Source organism: Myotis myotis, unplaced genomic scaffold (genome assembly GCF_014108235.1).
Source record: "Myotis myotis isolate mMyoMyo1 unplaced genomic scaffold, mMyoMyo1.p scaffold_m19_p_2, whole genome shotgun sequence".
NCBI classification, from domain to species: domain Eukaryota; kingdom Metazoa; phylum Chordata; class Mammalia; order Chiroptera; family Vespertilionidae; genus Myotis; species Myotis myotis.
Window position 1 is genome coordinate 90,761,259 of NW_023416324.1, and position 17,911 is coordinate 90,779,169.

Here is a 17,911-nt window from a genome sequence, read left to right on the forward strand (position 1 = left end):
TTATAAAATTAGGTTCAGATTCGGCAGCTGATGTCTCTCTGAAACACCCTGGGATCTGTTCTTGGCCAAACAATAACACTTGTTTATCTCAGAGTGCCTTTCCCTCAGCACTAGCAATTCTCAGTTGGGATGCTAGGTCAAGAAAGAGTCAGAGCTCTTGGACTATCTGGTAACATTTCATTGATGTGTTCAGATAATAAAAATGAAATAAATCTTGAGATCAAGCTATGCATTGATGAGTACAAGGTCAGGTGACCTTCACTTGCCACTGCCCAAGTGGGAGGAGATCAGGAGGGTGCCAGGTGCTCAGGGAAGAATGACCTCCTTCGGGAGGATTTCAGAATCTGTGGGGGGCATACGGGGGCAAGCTTCAGAAAAATTACATTTGTCTCCCTTCCCTTTATCAGGGGTCAGCAAACTATGAGCCAAAACTTGCTGACCACCTGTTTTTGTAATTAAGGCTTTATTAGAACACAGCCATGACAATTTGATTTCGTTTTCTCTATGGCTGCTTTCAAAAGGGCAGAGTTGAGTAGATGTGACAGAGATCATATGGCCCATGAAGTAAAAAATATTTACTATCTGTCCTTTAATAGCAAAAGTTTGTCACCTCCTGCCCTAGGTACTTCTTGAGAATCATTGCACAAGGAGCCACCATGACTAAATAATGTGCTTTTCCTCAGTGCTATAAGAGCAAGGTTTGTTTGTCCTTACTTTGATTGTCAGGGATGAAGATTTGAAAAATAGTAGCTTAAACAAGATACTCTCTCTCATATAAAGTCCAAGGCTGAACTGACACTCCAGTGTCATGAGACCCAGGCTGTACTCCCCACAACTTCCACTACCAAGGACACACTGTGATCCAGAATGGTCGCCAAAGTACCAGCCACTATATTCACATCCAGGTAGCAAGAGGAAAAAGGACAGCTTCAGCTCAACTTTTAAGGAGGCCTCTGGAAATACCACTAAACATGTCATATGAACTACTGGCTCAACTGATACACCTAGTATAGACTTTTCGTTGGCTGATAAACTGCTTTGGTTAAAAAAAGATCAAGATTTTTTTCTTGATTTTTCTGTCTTTCTCTCTCTCTTCCACTCTCCCTAAAAATCAATAGAAAAATATCCTCATGTGAGGATTAACAACAACAACAAAAACAACAAACAAAGGAAAAGATAGGTAGGCTCTCGGGGCAGGGTGATCATTTGGCATAGCTCCAAAATGATAGGACTTAAATGTTGCTTAACATTTATTGAAGATCAGTGACAGAAGCATTTTCTGGCTGGTTGTTTTCAAATTTCCAATCAAAAGTATTGTCTCCTCCAGAAGGAAGGGACAAATTCTCCTTTAGCACAACCAGTGAGCATGGGTTGTGTGCAGACCTGAGTTATACAGTTCAACACAGTCTGTGACTTTGTCTTCAATGGACTGTCTGCCTGGTCTGTTCCTGAGTCCACAGGACCCTGATATTTCCCCATGGCCCTGGCATTCTCTCCAATTAACATGCCCATTCCATTTACCCTCATCACTACATCCCGGCAATAACATTTCACAGTGACCTTTAGGTTCTGCTCATCTCCAACCAAGAAAAGCTACTTATCTCACTTTTCACACTGGTGATATAAGAGATAGAGGTGGATCTAAGTCAGTATCAGGAAGTAAGAGCCTGAGAAGTAAGAAATTAAGAATGAATTTTGGCCGTAACCAGTTTGGCTCAGTGGATGGAGCGTCGGCCTGCGGACTGAAGGGTCCCAGGTTCGATTCCGGTCAAGGGCATGTACCTTGGTTTCGGGCAGGTCCCCAGTAGGGGGTGTGCAGGAGGCAGCTGATCGATGTTCCTCTCTCATCGATGTTTCTAGCTCTCTATCTCTCTCCCTTCCTCTCTGTAAAAAATCAATAAAATATATTTAAAAAAAAGAAAGAAAAAAAAGAGAATGAATTCTGAATCCTTGATTCCAGAAGTTATCTGTGTATTAAATAAGAATGAAAAACAATGGTGAGTCATGTGCTTTTGGCATATCAGTTGATACTTTGCAGTAAGTCTTATTCCCATATATTTGCTCCTCTTCAAAAGTAATATCCAGACTTTCGATATCAACATGTTAACCCATAGAAACTTCTTTCTCACATAAAAGTACAGGGCTGAACGGTATCTGTCATGTCAGGGGCCCAGGCTACCCTGTACATCCATTCTATTGTCTGTACAGTTAGGAGACAGATATCATCTGCAAGCTCCAAAATATATTTAAAGGCTGCCAAAAATAGCCAAAATCAAGTAGAAGCTAAATGGGAGGAAGCAAAGAGCAGAAGCACACAGTGCCATGTCTTTGAACACATATTCCCAAACACCAGCAAAAATACATTTCTCAGCGCTAAGTGTTATAATCTGAAGTGCAAAGTCTATATCACCAATAAGTATTGAAACTGGAGTTAGCAAAGGTGGATCTTCTGTTTGTAACTAGGGTAGACTTGGGGTGGGAGGCAGACCTACTAAAAGACTCAGAGATGGATGCGCCATATTTAAAGAAAGAGTTGGTTTCATGGAGGTGGAGACAAAGAAAGCCTATGGTTGTGAAGACATGTAGCCTGAATGACTACTAGCCCTTCCCTGCCGAGTCAACTCTTGAACCTCAACCCCCAGGCTTATGTCAGTAGCTGGTTCAGAAAATCCAATATAGTCAAATATGTGTGACAAAAAGGCAATCATAGGCATACAACTGACATAGCAATTAAAATAGTTAAAAGAATAAGGAGAATGACAGGGGAATCATAGAAAAATGCTGCCAACAAATCAAATGAAGTTTCTAGCCAAATATATTACAATGAATTTTAAAAACCAAATGAAGCAATTTCTCTATGAAGGAAAATCACAAAGCAGAAATAACTCAGAAAAGATAGTAAGAAAACATAAACTGAAATATGAGCTTGCAGAACTCAGAAAAGGGGGAAAGCAGAGTAACTGCAGATGGAAATACAATGTGTGCAAGGAAACACAGAGAGAAGACACAAGGAGGAAAGCATTCAAAATGAAGTGGAAAACACTGAAAACACAGAGTTCTAACACATTAGAGAGAAAATGAAAGGTAGAGAAATCAGACTTAGGACAGCCTCCTCAGGCATCCCTGGAGTCCCTCAAGAACAGACCAATGGACCAATACAAACCCTGAGAGAGAATTCAGGAAAAACAGTTCTAAGACCAAAGCAGAGTTAAACTCGATTAGTGAGGGACAAATATATACATATCAGGGAGGACGGGTCAACACCGAAATAAGTCCTGATAAAGTTACTACATTTTATCTTACGACCTGATACAGATTTTGGCTTGAGGTATATGGTTAATAAATATTCACCTAGAGATTAAAAAAACACTTTTTCTCCACAAACTCTTTTTTGGGCCTTATCCTCTGTTCCTGGGATGTGATATGCTACAGAATCACTTCCAAAAGCAATACTGAAAAACTCCAAGATCTTTAAAACATCCGGTTTCATATACTTTTTTTAACCAGGGCAGGAAAGATTAAAAAACGCATTTCAGAAAGGTTTTCAGGAAGGACTGATATGAAAGGCTTTTCTGAGAAGCCATGTGTTCACTATAAATTCAGAATATATTTTGTCTAGCATGCACTGGATTTCAGCAAAATGTTATTATATGTTTCCACATACCACTTGTCACATAGAGAGAACAAAGGATAAAATCAGAAAGTTTTTACTTACTTTGGATGTTCAAACTTGTCTATAAGATCAACTTTTTCCACCAAATCTCCTCCAATTGTTCGTACTAAGTCATAGAAATCATTTTCTGTGTAATTCTCCGAGGGCAACCAGAATGAAATGTCATTTATCACAGCAGGATATTTGCTAAGAGGCTAACAAAATAAGAGAAGAAAAGATAGATTGAGTTGTTAGTTGGATGGGAATGTTTAAATTTTCCATGGAAAGTTACACTTGGCTAATTAAAAAATGCTCATAAAACATTATTTCAGCACTTGAATTTTCAGGAACAAAATAAACTTAAAAGATAAGCCCATATTCAAAATTAGCAAATTCCATTGTGAATCCTATAGATTCTTACCACATTCATGTGTAACATCACCATTTATAACATTTATATCACTATCAGTGTTCAATTTAGTATGAAGCATTTTGAATTTATTATATTTCAGTTTTTTTTCATTTGAATATCAGAGAAGAAAAGTTCAAATTTAATTAACAAGCGATTCATTAACTTCTTGTGACACTTTCAGGAAGCCATTTTAATGGGAAATAAGGGCTTGTCAAAATCGGTATTTCAAGTAGTAGTATCATTTTTGTTAATATTTCTAATTATTGAAATAAAGAAACGAACTTATAAGTAGTTATTTAGGGAGTTATTTTACAAATTATGCCTCTAAGGATGTAATAAACACAATGTAGCCATTTCCTTCATTTTCCCCACTTTTTCCAGTTTCTTAGGGTTCATTAGTTCATCATTATATTGGACTAGAGGCCCAGTGCACAGAGTCGTGCACTGGTGGGGTCCCTCACCTGGCCTGCGCCCTCTCGCAATATGGGGCCCCTCAGGGGATGTCAGACCGCCCATTTTGGAAACCGACAGTCTGACATCCCCCGAGAGATGTAGTAGTGTGCAAAGTGGCAGGCGGCCAGGGAAGAGTCTGAGCCTGCCGTCGCAGCCGCTCAGTAGCACCGTCACAGCTGCGCTCACCAACCGTGAGCCCGTCATCTGGTGCCTGTTGGTCAGCTGAGCAGTGCTCCTGCTGTGGGAGCACACTGACCACCAGGTGACAGCTCCTGCGTGGAGCATCTGCCCCCTGGTGGTCAGTGCACATCATAGCTACTGGTCAAACGGTCGACCAGTCGCTTAGGGTTTTATATATATACCAGGGGCCTGGTGCACGAAATTCGTGCACTGGGTGTGTGTGTGTGGGGGGGGGGGAGTGTCCCTCAGCCCAGCCTGCCCCCTCTCACATACTGGGAGCCCTCAGGCGTTGACCCCCATCACCCTCCAATCGCAGGATCGGCCCCTTGCCGATGAGGACCCTCATTTCCCCCCATCACTGGTTCTGCCCCCAGCCCAGGCCTGATGCCTCTGGCCCAGGCATCAGGCCTGGGCAGGGGACCCCCAGACCCCTCCGATTGCTGGCTCTGCCCCTTGCCCAGGCCTGATGCCTTGGCCAGAGGCGTAGACCCCCATCACACTCCGATCGCCTGATCGGCCCCTTGCCCAGGCCTGACGCCTCCGCCAGAGGTGTCAGGCTTGGAGAGGGGACCCCCATCTCCCCCCGATCACTGGCTCTGGCCCTCGCCCAGGCCTGAGGCCTCTGGGCCAGGAATCATGCCTGGGCAGGGGACCCCCATCTCCCTCTGATCGCTTGCTCCACCCCCCGCCCAAGCCTGACGCCTCTGACCCAGGCTTCAGGCCTGGGCAAGGGGACCATCATATCCCCCCAATCCCCAGCTCCGCCCCCCACCCAGGCCTGATGCCTCAGCCAGAGGAGTTGACCCTCATCACCCTCCGATCACCAATCACCGGATTGGCCCCTTGACCAGGCCTGAGGCATCTGGCAGAGGTGTCAGGCCTGGGCAGGGGACCCCCAGCTCCCCGCGGCTCCGCCCCTGCCCAGGCCTATCGCCTCTGGCCTAGGCGTCCGGCCTGGGCAGCGGGGACCCGCAGCTGCAGCGGCCCCGCGATCGTGGGCTTCGCTTTAGGCCCAGGCAAGGGACCCCTAGCTCCCGGGACTGCCAGCTTCGACCGTGCCCAGCTCCCATCGCTGGCTCCGTCCCTACTTCCTGCTTTCCCTTTCGCTTCCCTGCATTGTGCCTACATATGCAAATTAACCGCCATCTTGTTGGCAGTTAACTGCCAATCTTAGTTGGCAGTTAATTTGCATATAGCCCTGATTAGCCAATGAAAAGGGTAGAGTCATACGCCAATTACCATTTTTCTCTTTTATTAGTGTAGACTAGAGGCCCAGTGCACAAAAATTTGTGCACTCAGGGGGAAAGGGGGGTCCCTCAGCCTGGCCTGTGTCCTCTCACAGTCTGGGACCCCTTGGGAGATAACGACCTGCTGGCTTAGGCCTGCTCCCGGGTGGCAGAGGGCAGGCCCAATCCCTAGGTGCAGCCCCTGGTCGGGCTCAGAGCAGGGCTGATTGGGGAGTTGGGGCGCCGCCCGTCATGCACAGAGCAGGGCGGATTGGGAGGTTGTGATGCCACCCTCAGTCACGCTCAGGGTAGGGCTGATTGGGGGGTTGGGGCACCGCCCCGTCACACTCAAGGCAGGGTCCATGGGCAGGTTGCGGAGCCACCCCCGTCACTCACAGAGCAGGGCCCATCAGGGGGGTTGGGGCTCTGTACCCTGTCACGCACAGAGCAGGGTCGATCAGGGGGTTGGGGAGCTCCCCCCTGTCATGCACAGAGCAGGGCCCATTAGGGGGTTGGGAGCTCCCCCCTGTCATGCACAGAGCAGGGCCGATCAGGGGGTTTGGGAGCTCCCCCCGTCACTCACAGAGTAGAGCCGATAGGGGAGTTGGGGCACCGCCCCCTGTCACACACAGAGCAGGGCGGATGAGGGGGTTGGGGCACCGCACCCTGTCACACTCAGGGCAGGGCTGATGGGGAGGTTATGGCTCTACCCCGTCACACAAAGAGCAGGGCCCGTGAGGGGGGGGGGGGCGGGGGTTGGGGCACCGCAGCCTGTCACACACAGAGCCGCAGGGCGATCAGGGGGTTTGGGTACTGCCCCCTGTCACGCTGATCCCGGTGCTGGAAGGCATATTACCCTTTTACTATATAGAGGCCTGGTGCACGGGTGGGGGCCAGCTGGTTTGCCCTGAAGGGTGTCCTGGATCAGGGTGGGGGTCCCCACTGGGGTGCCTGGCCAGCCTGGATGAGGTGATGATGGCTGTTTGGAGCTGGTCACACACCCTTCAGGGTGGGGGTCCCCACTGGGGTGCCTGGCCAGTCTGGGTGAGGGGCTGAGGGCTGTTTTCAGGCTGGCGGGTGACGGAAGCTCCCAACCGCTCCTTTTTTTTTTTTTATTCTGGGCCAGCTTTAGCTTTGAGGCTTGGCTCCAGCTCTTAGGCCTCTGCTGCTGAAAGCAGGTTTATGGCCTTTGTTTACCTTCTGTATTTGAAACAATGTTGCGATCCTGCTGGCTGAAGCCCAGCGACTAAAGCAGGTTTCTGGGGTTTTGTTTAGCTTCTATATTTGTAACATAGTTGCTTAGAGTTGCAGCTCAGAGGCCAGCAGCAGCAGGCGGGGAACGTTGGTTTCCTCCATCACTGAAGCAAGCAAGCCTCATGTTAGTTTCAAGCTGCCTGGCTGCCGGCCGCCATCTTGGCCGGCAGTTAATTTGCATATCGCCCTGATTAGCCAATGGGAAGGGTAGCAGTTGTACGCTAATTACCATGTTTCTCTTTTATTAGATAGGGGATATATATATATATATATATATATATATACACACACACACACACATATATATAGACATTTAAAATTAAATACTTTTAGAAATTACTGCATTTGTTTACATGGAATATATATACTTTAGGTCTGTAAGTTATAAAAATGTTTTATTGAATGTTTCATTACATAATTATGAAGTCCTAAGGAAATCTGATAAAACTATAAATTTGTTAGAAGGGCAAATTTACAAATTGATTTATACCAAGCCTGATCCTATATAATAAAAGCCCAGCAACTGAATGGTGGAATGACCAGAACGACTGGTCAACCAGTTACTATTATGCGCATTGACCACCAGGGGGCAGACGCTCAATGCAGGAGCTGCCCCCTGGTGGTCAGTGAGCTACCACAGGGGGAGCGCTGATCGTTGCCTCCTCACCCCAGGCTCCTCCTCCTTGCTCCCTGCTGCCTCCTCCAGGCGCCTGCAGGCCACACAGCGCCGCTGCTGCCGGGCTCACAGAGCTGACCCCGGAGGCTGGGAGGCGGGTTCATGGCCGCCACAGGACTGAGGCCTACTCTGCTGCCCGTCAGTGCTATTGTCCCTGGGCCCGGCCCTGACTGGGTCCCCTGGAGAGGTGAGTGCTCCAGCTCCACGGAAGATGCCAAACCAGGGAGCAGCCGCTCAGAGGGCAAGTCCACAGCTGCTTGGCAGACCAGGATGATCCCTGCAGGCCACGTCCCTGACCAGTGCATGAATCCCGTGCACCGGACCTCTAGTATCATTATAAACAGTTTGTTGAATCACTGATCAGAAAATGTATAAAATTTTTAAATTGGCAAAACCTCTGAAAAACCAAATACTCAACCATAAATGATTATTCAACTTGAAACAGCAATAAAGTTGTCTAACAAATGCATCAGTTTAGAATATACATTCCCATGAACATAATTAAACTACCATTTAGCGGCTCCTGACAAAATAACAGAGCTCCTGAAAAAATCCATGTTTTCTCTACTAAAGTCAAGATGCTGTGATAAGAATCCACAGGTTAATCCCCACTGGAGATGATGGGAATTTGATGATTACACAATTGCTTTTCCTTTGACAACACCCTTTTCCCACTTAATAAAGACATTTAGAAAGATTAGTTAAAAGTCTGGGATTGCCAAGATTAGCATGAAATCTACTCTTCAACTAATCAAACTGAGGTACCACATTTGTTGAGCTCTAACATGAGACAAGATAAAAGAAATGGGAGCATCTGCGCCCCAACCCATGGACAGTAGTCAGCACACAGCCAGAATGTATACCCCCAAAACATTAAAAATATATATTACAGTTTTAAAAACCAAGGAGAAAACCCCAGGCTATTGTATTGCAAACCTAGTTCAAGCTAACAGAGTATAACAAGTTTAAAGTAATGATCTAACTAAAAGAATCAATCATTATACTAATTAATATGTGTCAGATGTGGGGTACCTACTCTACTAGTGACTCTTGCTTTTTTGAAGGGGACAATACAATTTTATTTTGAAAATAAAGAAGATAACTACAGATCTATGGTTACTGAAATGTAGGTGTGAGGAGCCGGCACGGCCATGGTATACTCAGCCCCAGGGCGCCTTATGTGCCATGCCAGCTCAGCCTGGTTCAGTGACCCTGAGTGAGGGTGGTGAAAGGCTTAGAAAAGACAGACATGAGAATGAAAGCTGGGACTCAGTGGGACGCTGCCCCTCTGATGGACAGCACCAGCGCCCACAAGCCGTGTCTTTATTTTATAGCAGATGCCACGAGGCAAAGTAGGGGTGTGATCACGTTGTTTACAGCATTCTCGTGAGTTTCAACCCCACTCAACTACATGCACCTGAACTCTTATCACTCATGCACGTGGGGCCACTTGTTCGGACCACAGGCTCAAGCTTATAACTACAGCTGTTGGTTATAATTGTGCTGGGAAGGCTCATGCCCTCCAAGCTGGGACTTGCATGTGGCAATGAGAGGACTGTGCCCTCTCAGTAGTCCAAGGCTTGAACCTGTCCAAAACTCTCTGGCTGCGCCCCACAGTAGGCTTTCTGGTGCTTAACCAAAGGTAGTGTTACAAACCATCCAGTGGCTGGCTTCCCATTGCTCTTAGGTAAAGTCCTCAGTTCTTAAACGTTTCTACCTCTTTCTATTGTTCTCCAGGGTCAGAACAGCTGGCTTATTTGGTTTCTTGAACACACTGAGCTACTTACTCCACATACCATTTCTTGACTTCCCTGGCCTACTTTTCGTCTTCAGCTACAACATTCACTCCTTATCAGACCCTGTTAGTCCCTTGTTATGTCACCCCATACCTCTCTTTCATAGTACTTTTCATCACTGCAATTGTTTGTGTAGTTACTTCTTTAATGTATGCCTTCCCAGTATGATACCATTTTGAGGGTAGCATTTGTATCTGTTTCCATCTCCAAATCTCTCTATCATCTTGCATAGTCCCTGTGACACTGTAGATATTGAGTAAGAGTGAATTATAGGGCTGCCTTATGGGAGCTACGGTACATCACAATGAATCAAATTAGCTGTTTTTTCTTCTCTAACTGGACTAGCTAGTGAACAAATCAAGTAAATAGGGGATGGAGGCATGTCTCCATCCCCGGCCATGCTGTGATGAGGTGAGTGACCATGTGGAATGACAAAGAGGCTATAAGTCAGTGGTTCTCAACCTTCTGGCCCTTTAAATACAATTCCTCATGTTGTGACCCAACCATAAAATTATTTTTGTTGCTACTTCATAACTGTAATGTTGCTACTGTTATGAATCGTAATGTAAATATCTGACATGCAGGATGGTCTTAGGCGACCCCTGTGAAAGGGTCGTTCGACTGCAAAGGGGTCGTGACCCACAGGTTGAGAACCGCTGCTATAGGTGAACAGGCAAAGTAACCTGGTAGGGACTTGATATTCCACAGTCATAGAATTAGGAATTTTAAAATTGGAAGGGAACTGTCAACCTAATTAGAGAGGTAAATTGAGGCAAGCTCAAATGACCAGAAATTGAGTTTTTTGGGTATAGCAGAGGACTGTAATTCATGAAACACATGCTGTAACAAGCTCTAGGCAGGTACACTGAAGGTCTGGGGTGGGCTGAATTTATGGCAAGAAGTACAAAGAAGGAGAAGTCCAGCCAATGTGCAAGCAGTCAGTTAACTGACTCGAGGATGGGAGAGATTCTTTGTGGATTTTCATGGGTAGAAGATAAGTGTCAGACATTTACCAGAAATCAGTCTCTCAGTTCTTAAGTTCTGAGGGCACACACATAAGAGTTTCCATTTCACATTCTCGAGTTCCATTTTAGATTGAAATCCTTTCACAGACATTAAATAGCATTTAATATTGATTGTGTTTTCTCATTTACGTTCTGAATGAGAGGCATGTCTATTTTATCATGTGTTACATACTGTTGAGTCGGCTCTGACCCCTGGTGACCCCATGAATGAGTGAGGTCCACCATGTCCTGTCGAGCTCCTGTAAACTCAGCCTATGGCTCTTGTGTGGAGTCCATCCATCTCATATTTGGTCTCCCCCTTTTCTCACTGCCTTCTTATTTTTCCCAGAATTATTATAGTTTTTTCAAATAAACCCCTACTTATTAGTTCTTTTGAGATTCCTTCTATAATTCTTGTTTATTTTTAAAGATTTGAAAAGGGGGTAAAATTACTGATATAGTAGAGACTTTCAAAGCCATAAGTGAATATCATAAACTATTTTATTAACAATAAATGTGATAACTTGGATTCAAAAATATAATTTTTACCTAAGGAAGAAAATTTAAACTAGGAACTCTGTACCAAAGTGAACTATTAGTCAAATCTTACAAGTGTTTGATTCAGATATTCATAGTATTTTTTTTTATCAAATATTTAAGGTGAAGGTAGCTGCTTTAGTACATAAACTGTTTCATGAAAACAGAAATGGGAGAAAACACAGCTAATTTTATGAGGCTACTAGAAACTTTAAGCCAAAGCTCAACAAGCATAGTGTAATTCATTAAAAAAAATTGTAGACCAATTTCACCTTTCAACCTACATGAAAAATCCTAAATGTAACTTCAGCAAACACAATTCAATAGCATCCTATCTAATGAAGAGGTAATATGCAAATTGACCATCATTCCAACACACAAGATGGCCGCCCCAATGTGGTCAAAGATGACCGCCCCCATGTGGTCAAAGATGGCTGCCACAAGACAGCTGGCAGGGGAGGGCAATTGTGGGCAATCAGGCCAGCAGGGGAGGGCAGTTGGAGGTGACCAGGCCAGCAGGGGAGGGCAGTTAGGGAGGACCAGGCCTGCAGGGGAGGATAGTGGGGACCAGGCCTACAGGGGAGGGAAGTTAGGAGGGGCCCAGGACTGTAGGGGAGGGCAGTTGGGGCTGACCGGGCTGGCAAGGGAGGGAAGTTAGGGTCAATTGGGCCGGCAGGGGAGCAGTTAGGCGTCGATCAGGCTGGCAGGGGAGTGGTTAGGGGGTGATCAGGCTGGCAGGCAGAAGCGGTTAGGGGCAATCAGGCAGGCGAGTGGTTGGTTGCCAGCAGTCCTGGATTGTGAGAGGGATATCCGACTGCCCGTTTAGGCCCAATCCCACCAGGATCAGGCCTAAATGGGCAGTCAGACACCCGCGTGCACAAATTTCATGCACTGGGCCTCTAGTATCAATATAATATCACAAAATGACCAAGTAAGGTTTTTCTAAAATAATGAGAATGACGTAAAACAAAATAATCTATTAACTGACATATAATATAAAGGAAAAAAAATCATGTGATTTTTCATAGACAGGAAGCATTTGATAAATGTAATATTTATTATAAAACATTTTTGGCAAACTATAAATAAAGAGGCAACATCCTTAGCCTAACAAGGTATTCAGTAAAAACCTACTGCAAACATATTTAATGTTAAATATTTTTAGGAGCATTCCAATTAAAGTCAAGAGTAAGATAAGGATATCTACTCTCATCCTGCTCTGTCTCATTATAAATCTTAACCAAGGCAAAAAACAGGGAAAGCTATGAACTAAATTAGTTGGAAAAAAATAGGCAACATTTGTGACCTTATATTTAAATCTTTCTTACTAGCTATATGACTTGGACAAACTGCTTAATTTCTGCTTTCAGTTTTATCTGAAAAACTGAAGTATTATTAGAATCTACCTCACATAATAATTACTTTTTCACATATAGTTATACACATAATACATAAGACTTAAAGTGAATGAAATGGAGATACATATATCACTGGCTAAAATTAAAAAACATGAGTTATATTAAGATATATGAAGTATATTTACATGAAGTTAAAAAACAGGGTAACAATAATACATGTGTATTAAAAAGATGTGGGAAAGCTATATATACTAGACTTTGGAACAATGATTACCTCTGAAGAAGGAGGAAAAAGTATTCAAGAAGAGTATAAAAGAAATTTAAACTATCTTTAAGATATAAGAGTCCAAGTTCAACTATGATTTGTGCAACAAAAGCACTGAGTGACTTCTGCATGCGAGAGCTGTTGGCTGGGTTAGAGATGGATGGTACACCCCAGCAAGTAAGGTCAGCCCAACTTATACTTTACTAGGGGCCTGGTGCACGAATCTTCGTGCACCAGGGATGGGGGGGTCCCTCAGCCCGACCTGCACCCTTTCCAATCTGGGAGCCCTCAGGGGAGCCCTCTCCAATCCAGGAGTTTCTGTCTGTCTTTGCAATCATATAAACGAATTGTCTGAGACCCCAACCCAGTTTGGTTTGTTGCTCACAGAATAATAGAGGCTTTTTTTTTCTTTGCTTCATTGGTGGAGATTTCCTGGAAGTTTTAGGATATCTTCCCTTTAATTTTTCCTAGACACTCTTATTTTACTGATGTCTCTCACCTTTGCTTTCCCTCCATCCCCCACCGCAACAGTAACTTGCTCCAGGCTCACTCTGCTCTAGTGCAGCAGTTCTCAACCAGTGCATTGTGATCCCTTTGGGGGTTGAACAACCCTTTCACAGGGGTCGCCTAAGAACATCCAAAAACATATATATAATTACATATCATTTTTGTGATTAATCACTATGCTTTAATTATGTTCAATTTGTAACAATGAAATTGGGGGTCATCACAACATGAGGAACTGTATTAAAGGGTCACAGCATTAGGAAGGTTGAGAACCACTGTTCTGGTGTCTAGGAGATCCGTCTGCCACCAGAACTACAATTCCCAGCATTCCTGGTGCTTCCCGCACTCTGGGCTTCTGCTTCTGATCCTGGGGCTGCCATCAGAACTACTATTCCCAGAATTCCTGGTGCTCCCCACGCTGGGAGCGACCGAGGGAGCCACGGCCCCCCAAGACTCTGCTCTCTTTCTCTGCTCTCCGCCGGGCGACCAAGGGAGCCACATTCCCCCAAGGGAGCAACTGAGGGAGCGACCAAGGGAGCCACGTCCCCCCAAGCTGCCGGCTCTCCCTCTTCTGCTCTCCGCCTGGCGCCTGTGTATGCAAATTAACCCTCCATCTTTGTCGGGTTAATTTGCATATTCACCCTGATTGGCTGGTGAGCATAGCACAGGGATGGTCAATTTATATGTTTCTCTTTTATTATATAGGATTCCTTTCACTTAGACTGATGGTAAACATCCTTTTTATTGGAGGGTAGCAAAGTATGCTACCCAAAAATATGCTTCTTTGAGATAAGGATTATTTTGAGCTGAAGACAAATAAGAAGCTGATACAAAAAAAGCTCTCAGGTCTCTCCTATTTGCCTAAGAGCAGGACATAAATTTGCAAAGATCCCAACTCCCCTCTCTACTAGGAAGGAATTCATCATTAGAGACAACTTCAGACTCTTATTAGCCCAGAGATTGCACCAGAGGAACCTATATGACAAATTTACTAACTAGTTATCCTCCATTAGTTTCCTATAGATTTACCTTTCCAAATTTTGCCACCCCTACAGGCTTAAGCTACTTTTCCTTTGTTGTATCACTTCTCTAAAAATGTATTGTTATTTTTCTAAGTTGCTATATTTAAGCCCAAGTTCTAGCCAGATGTTTGAGTTACTCATCTCTGGGTACTCCTCTGTGTTATACATGTATTGCACATGTTAATAAATCTGTTTTTCTCTTAATCTGTCTTTTGCTAGAGCCACAGCTGAGACCTAGTAGAAGAAAAATGATTTTTTTCCTCTTGCCCACATTATCCTTACATTTATTGCATTGGGACTACTTATAATGGTCTCAGAATAAGACCCTTATTTTATTAGGTTGGGCTAATCCTAGGGATCTACAAACATTTTCCAGTTTGCCCATCTTACCTCCTTTTGTCCTCCCATTATTGACACTTCCAACCCAAGAACTGTTTTCTTCCCTGTTGGGGGTCAGGGCAATCATGGAGGTATGTGCTTCCCTGACCTCAGGCCCACCCCAAGCCCCACAGCTATACTCAGTGCCCCTTTTGGGTTCATTTCTCCATCATGTCCTCTAGGACCAGCACTGAGGTCTGCTTCGTCAAGGCAGCCCAACAGTAGCACAGTGCCTGCCTAATAAATACTAGTATGTGGAAATCTTGTTGAACTGACCATGCTATGGGATCTGTGTCCACATTTTCCCAATTTTCCAGGAAAATTTGGCATTTTTCCATGTCATCTGGGTCACATAAATGTGATTGTCAAAGATGTTGTTTGTATTCCCCTTTCCTTTTCTTGGAAATAGCTTTGTTTACTAAATTTTACTCCCATGCCCCTTTACTCTCCTTGTGGTCTTCCCCTCCTTCCCTTTAAAAGGCTCACACATCCCTTCAGACCTGCATCTCCAGACATGCAGGTGAGAAAGTTGGCAGTTGAAGTGCCAGATTCCATTTACCTAACAGTATCTTATTTAATTGGTTTTATTCTGTTCTTTCTCCAGATTATTTAGGTAAAAGAATGTCATGTATTTGGGGTCTTCTTAAAAAATAATTTAAAAAAAGCATTTAAGACTATAAAAGTTCCTCTATATACCTCTTTAGATATATCCCACAAGTTCAGTCTTTCCATAAATTTTCTTTCTCTCATCCTATTGGATTGATCAATATTTTAAAATTTTCCTTCTTCAGTTTTTCTTTTTAAAAAATATATTTTTATTGATTTCAGAGATGAAGGGAGAGGGAGAGAGAGATAGAAACATCAATGATGAGAGAGAATCATGGATCGGCTGCCCCCTGCATGCCCTCTACTGGGGATCAAACCACAACCTCCTGGTTCAAAGGTTAATGCTCAACCACTGAGCCACACAGGCCAGGCTCCCTCTTCAGTTTAAAAAGCTGTAAGTTGAATTTTTACACACACACACACACACACACACACACACACACCCTTTAATAAATTGTTCTAAAGCCTAAATTCATTTAGGGTCTCTATTCAGCTCTTAAATAAGGCAGGAGCCTTAGTTTCTTTTAACAGCTCCTCTCCCCAACTACTAGAGTTTTAACTTTTAAGAAGCACAACAAAATAATGTTATTTAAAGCAACAGTTAATATTAAGTTAAAAATTGCTTGTTTTTTTAAATATATTTTTATTGCTTTCAGGGAGGAAGGGGGAGGGAGAGAGAGATAGAAACATCACTGATGACAGAGACTCATTGACCGGCTGCCTCCTGCACGCCCCCTATTGGGGATCTAGCCTACAATCCAGTTATGTGCCTGGATAGGGAATGGAACTGTGACCTCCTGGTTCATAGGTCAATTTCCAACCACTGAGGCATGCTGACTGGGCTGTTATCCCGCCTCTTTAATAAGTCTTCCTCAGGGGAAAAGATTGTGTGGATTTTCTAACAAGCTCTTTAAAAGACTGGAAGGAAAGCAAGCATACAAATACAATCAAACAAAGAAAAGATTGAAGGTTCCTAAACTCCAGGGCTTTCAGCTGTATTCCAAGCCCAGTGTGGGAGCCCCAGCTACTCCGAATCACCCAGGCTACCCCGCATCACCCCCAGGAAATGCATGCTGCCTCTGTGCTGTGAGTAATCAAGTTCTTTGTCTCTGGCCCAGGCGTCTCATGTCATTCTGCCACACCCATGTATCTGTAGCAGGCTACCTTAACTTGCAAGTATGGTAAAATCTTAGACCTTTCACAGTTTCTGACACAGCCTTCCTTCTTTCTCACTTTTGTTCTTGCAGATAAATATCCTTGAATAGTTTTTCTTCAGTGAAAGTATGTGGGAGGCAAACCTCTCTCAGTATTTATATGTCTGAAACCCTCACGCTTAAATAATTTGGCAGGACACCAAAACTGTAGGTTTATAGTTGTCTCCCCTCAGCACTTTAAAAATATTTTTCCGCACTTATTAGTAATGATGACAAGTCTGCTGTCAGTCAGTGCTCTTTCTTCCCAGGGAACCTGTCTTTTCCTCCTGACAGTTTGAAAGAGTGTTATTTTTATCCTCCAGGCTATGCACTGATTCTGATTAGGCCGAGCTTGCATTGATCCTTCTTTCTTCTACTCAGGACCCAGTGTGCTTTCAATCTGAGGGTTCACATCTGGCTCCAATTCAGAAAAATTCCAGCCATTACTTCTCTGCCCATTCCTTTCATTGTCTTCTCAAACTGCAATAATACTTACACATTGCAGAGCTTCTTGATCTAGCTTTTATTTTTCTTAACTGATCTATTTTAGGTTTTTAATCTGTATGCATTTGTGCTGTATCCTGGGTGAATTCTTCAGTAACAGCTTCTTATTTACTATTATCCCTTCAACTGAGTCTAGTCTTATCTGTTTATTTTCTTCTTCATTTCAAATAAATCTATTACTCATTTCTGATATAATTTTTTAAAATATCTACTTATGTTTCATTCTTGCCTATTTTTGCCCCTTATTCAGAATTTCCTATTCTTCCTTTTTTTAAAAAAAAATATTTTTTAGCTGATTTCAGAGAGGAAGGGAGAGGGAGAGGGAGAGCGAGAAACATCAATGATGAGAATCATTGATCAGCTGCCTCCTGCACGCCCCCTACTGGGAATCAAGCCTGAAATCTAGGTATGTACCCTTGACTGGAATCAAACTTGGGACCCTTCAGTCCACAGGCCGACGCTCTATCCACTGAGCCAAACCAGCTAGGGCCTATTCTTTCTTTTTTTAAATAGTTATTATTCCTACATTGACATCTTTGAGGACATTAGGCATTTTTTTTAAAAAGAATGCTTTGTGATTTTGCTTTAACCTCCAGTGAATTCAGACTCTGATTGTTGACTTGGTTGGTTGACACTCTAAGCTTAAGAGTTATTCACGTGGTCTGGAATATGTGTATGTAGGCCCACCTTATTTGGGAAATGACTGCTAATATGTTCTCACTCATCACCCCTCCTCGGTTGGTCTTTTGCAGTTCCTCTGCTTGTATTCCTAACCCAAGAATCAGGTTGGTAGTGTGGTCTGGGTTCCTGCTTAGTGGTGATGCTGATAATGATGCAATGGGGGTTTGTACCAGGAGTAATGGCTCCACCATGGCCCTCTGGCAACCT

At 44.0% G+C, this 17,911-nt stretch overlaps 1 protein-coding gene across 3 annotated transcripts in view; it reads right to left on the reverse strand.

Annotated features, from left to right (window-relative positions):
* The window catches only part of FARS2 (phenylalanyl-tRNA synthetase 2, mitochondrial), a 590,825-nt gene that overhangs the window by 161,666 nt on the left and 411,248 nt on the right, over positions 1-17,911 (reverse strand). For all 3 annotated transcript variants that reach the window (XM_036347892.1, XM_036347895.1, XM_036347894.1), the window contains one exon: positions 3,716-3,867. In XM_036347892.1, coding sequence (XP_036203785.1) covers positions 3,716-3,867 — 152 coding nt within the window. The remainder of the gene's footprint in view (positions 1-3,715; positions 3,868-17,911) is intronic.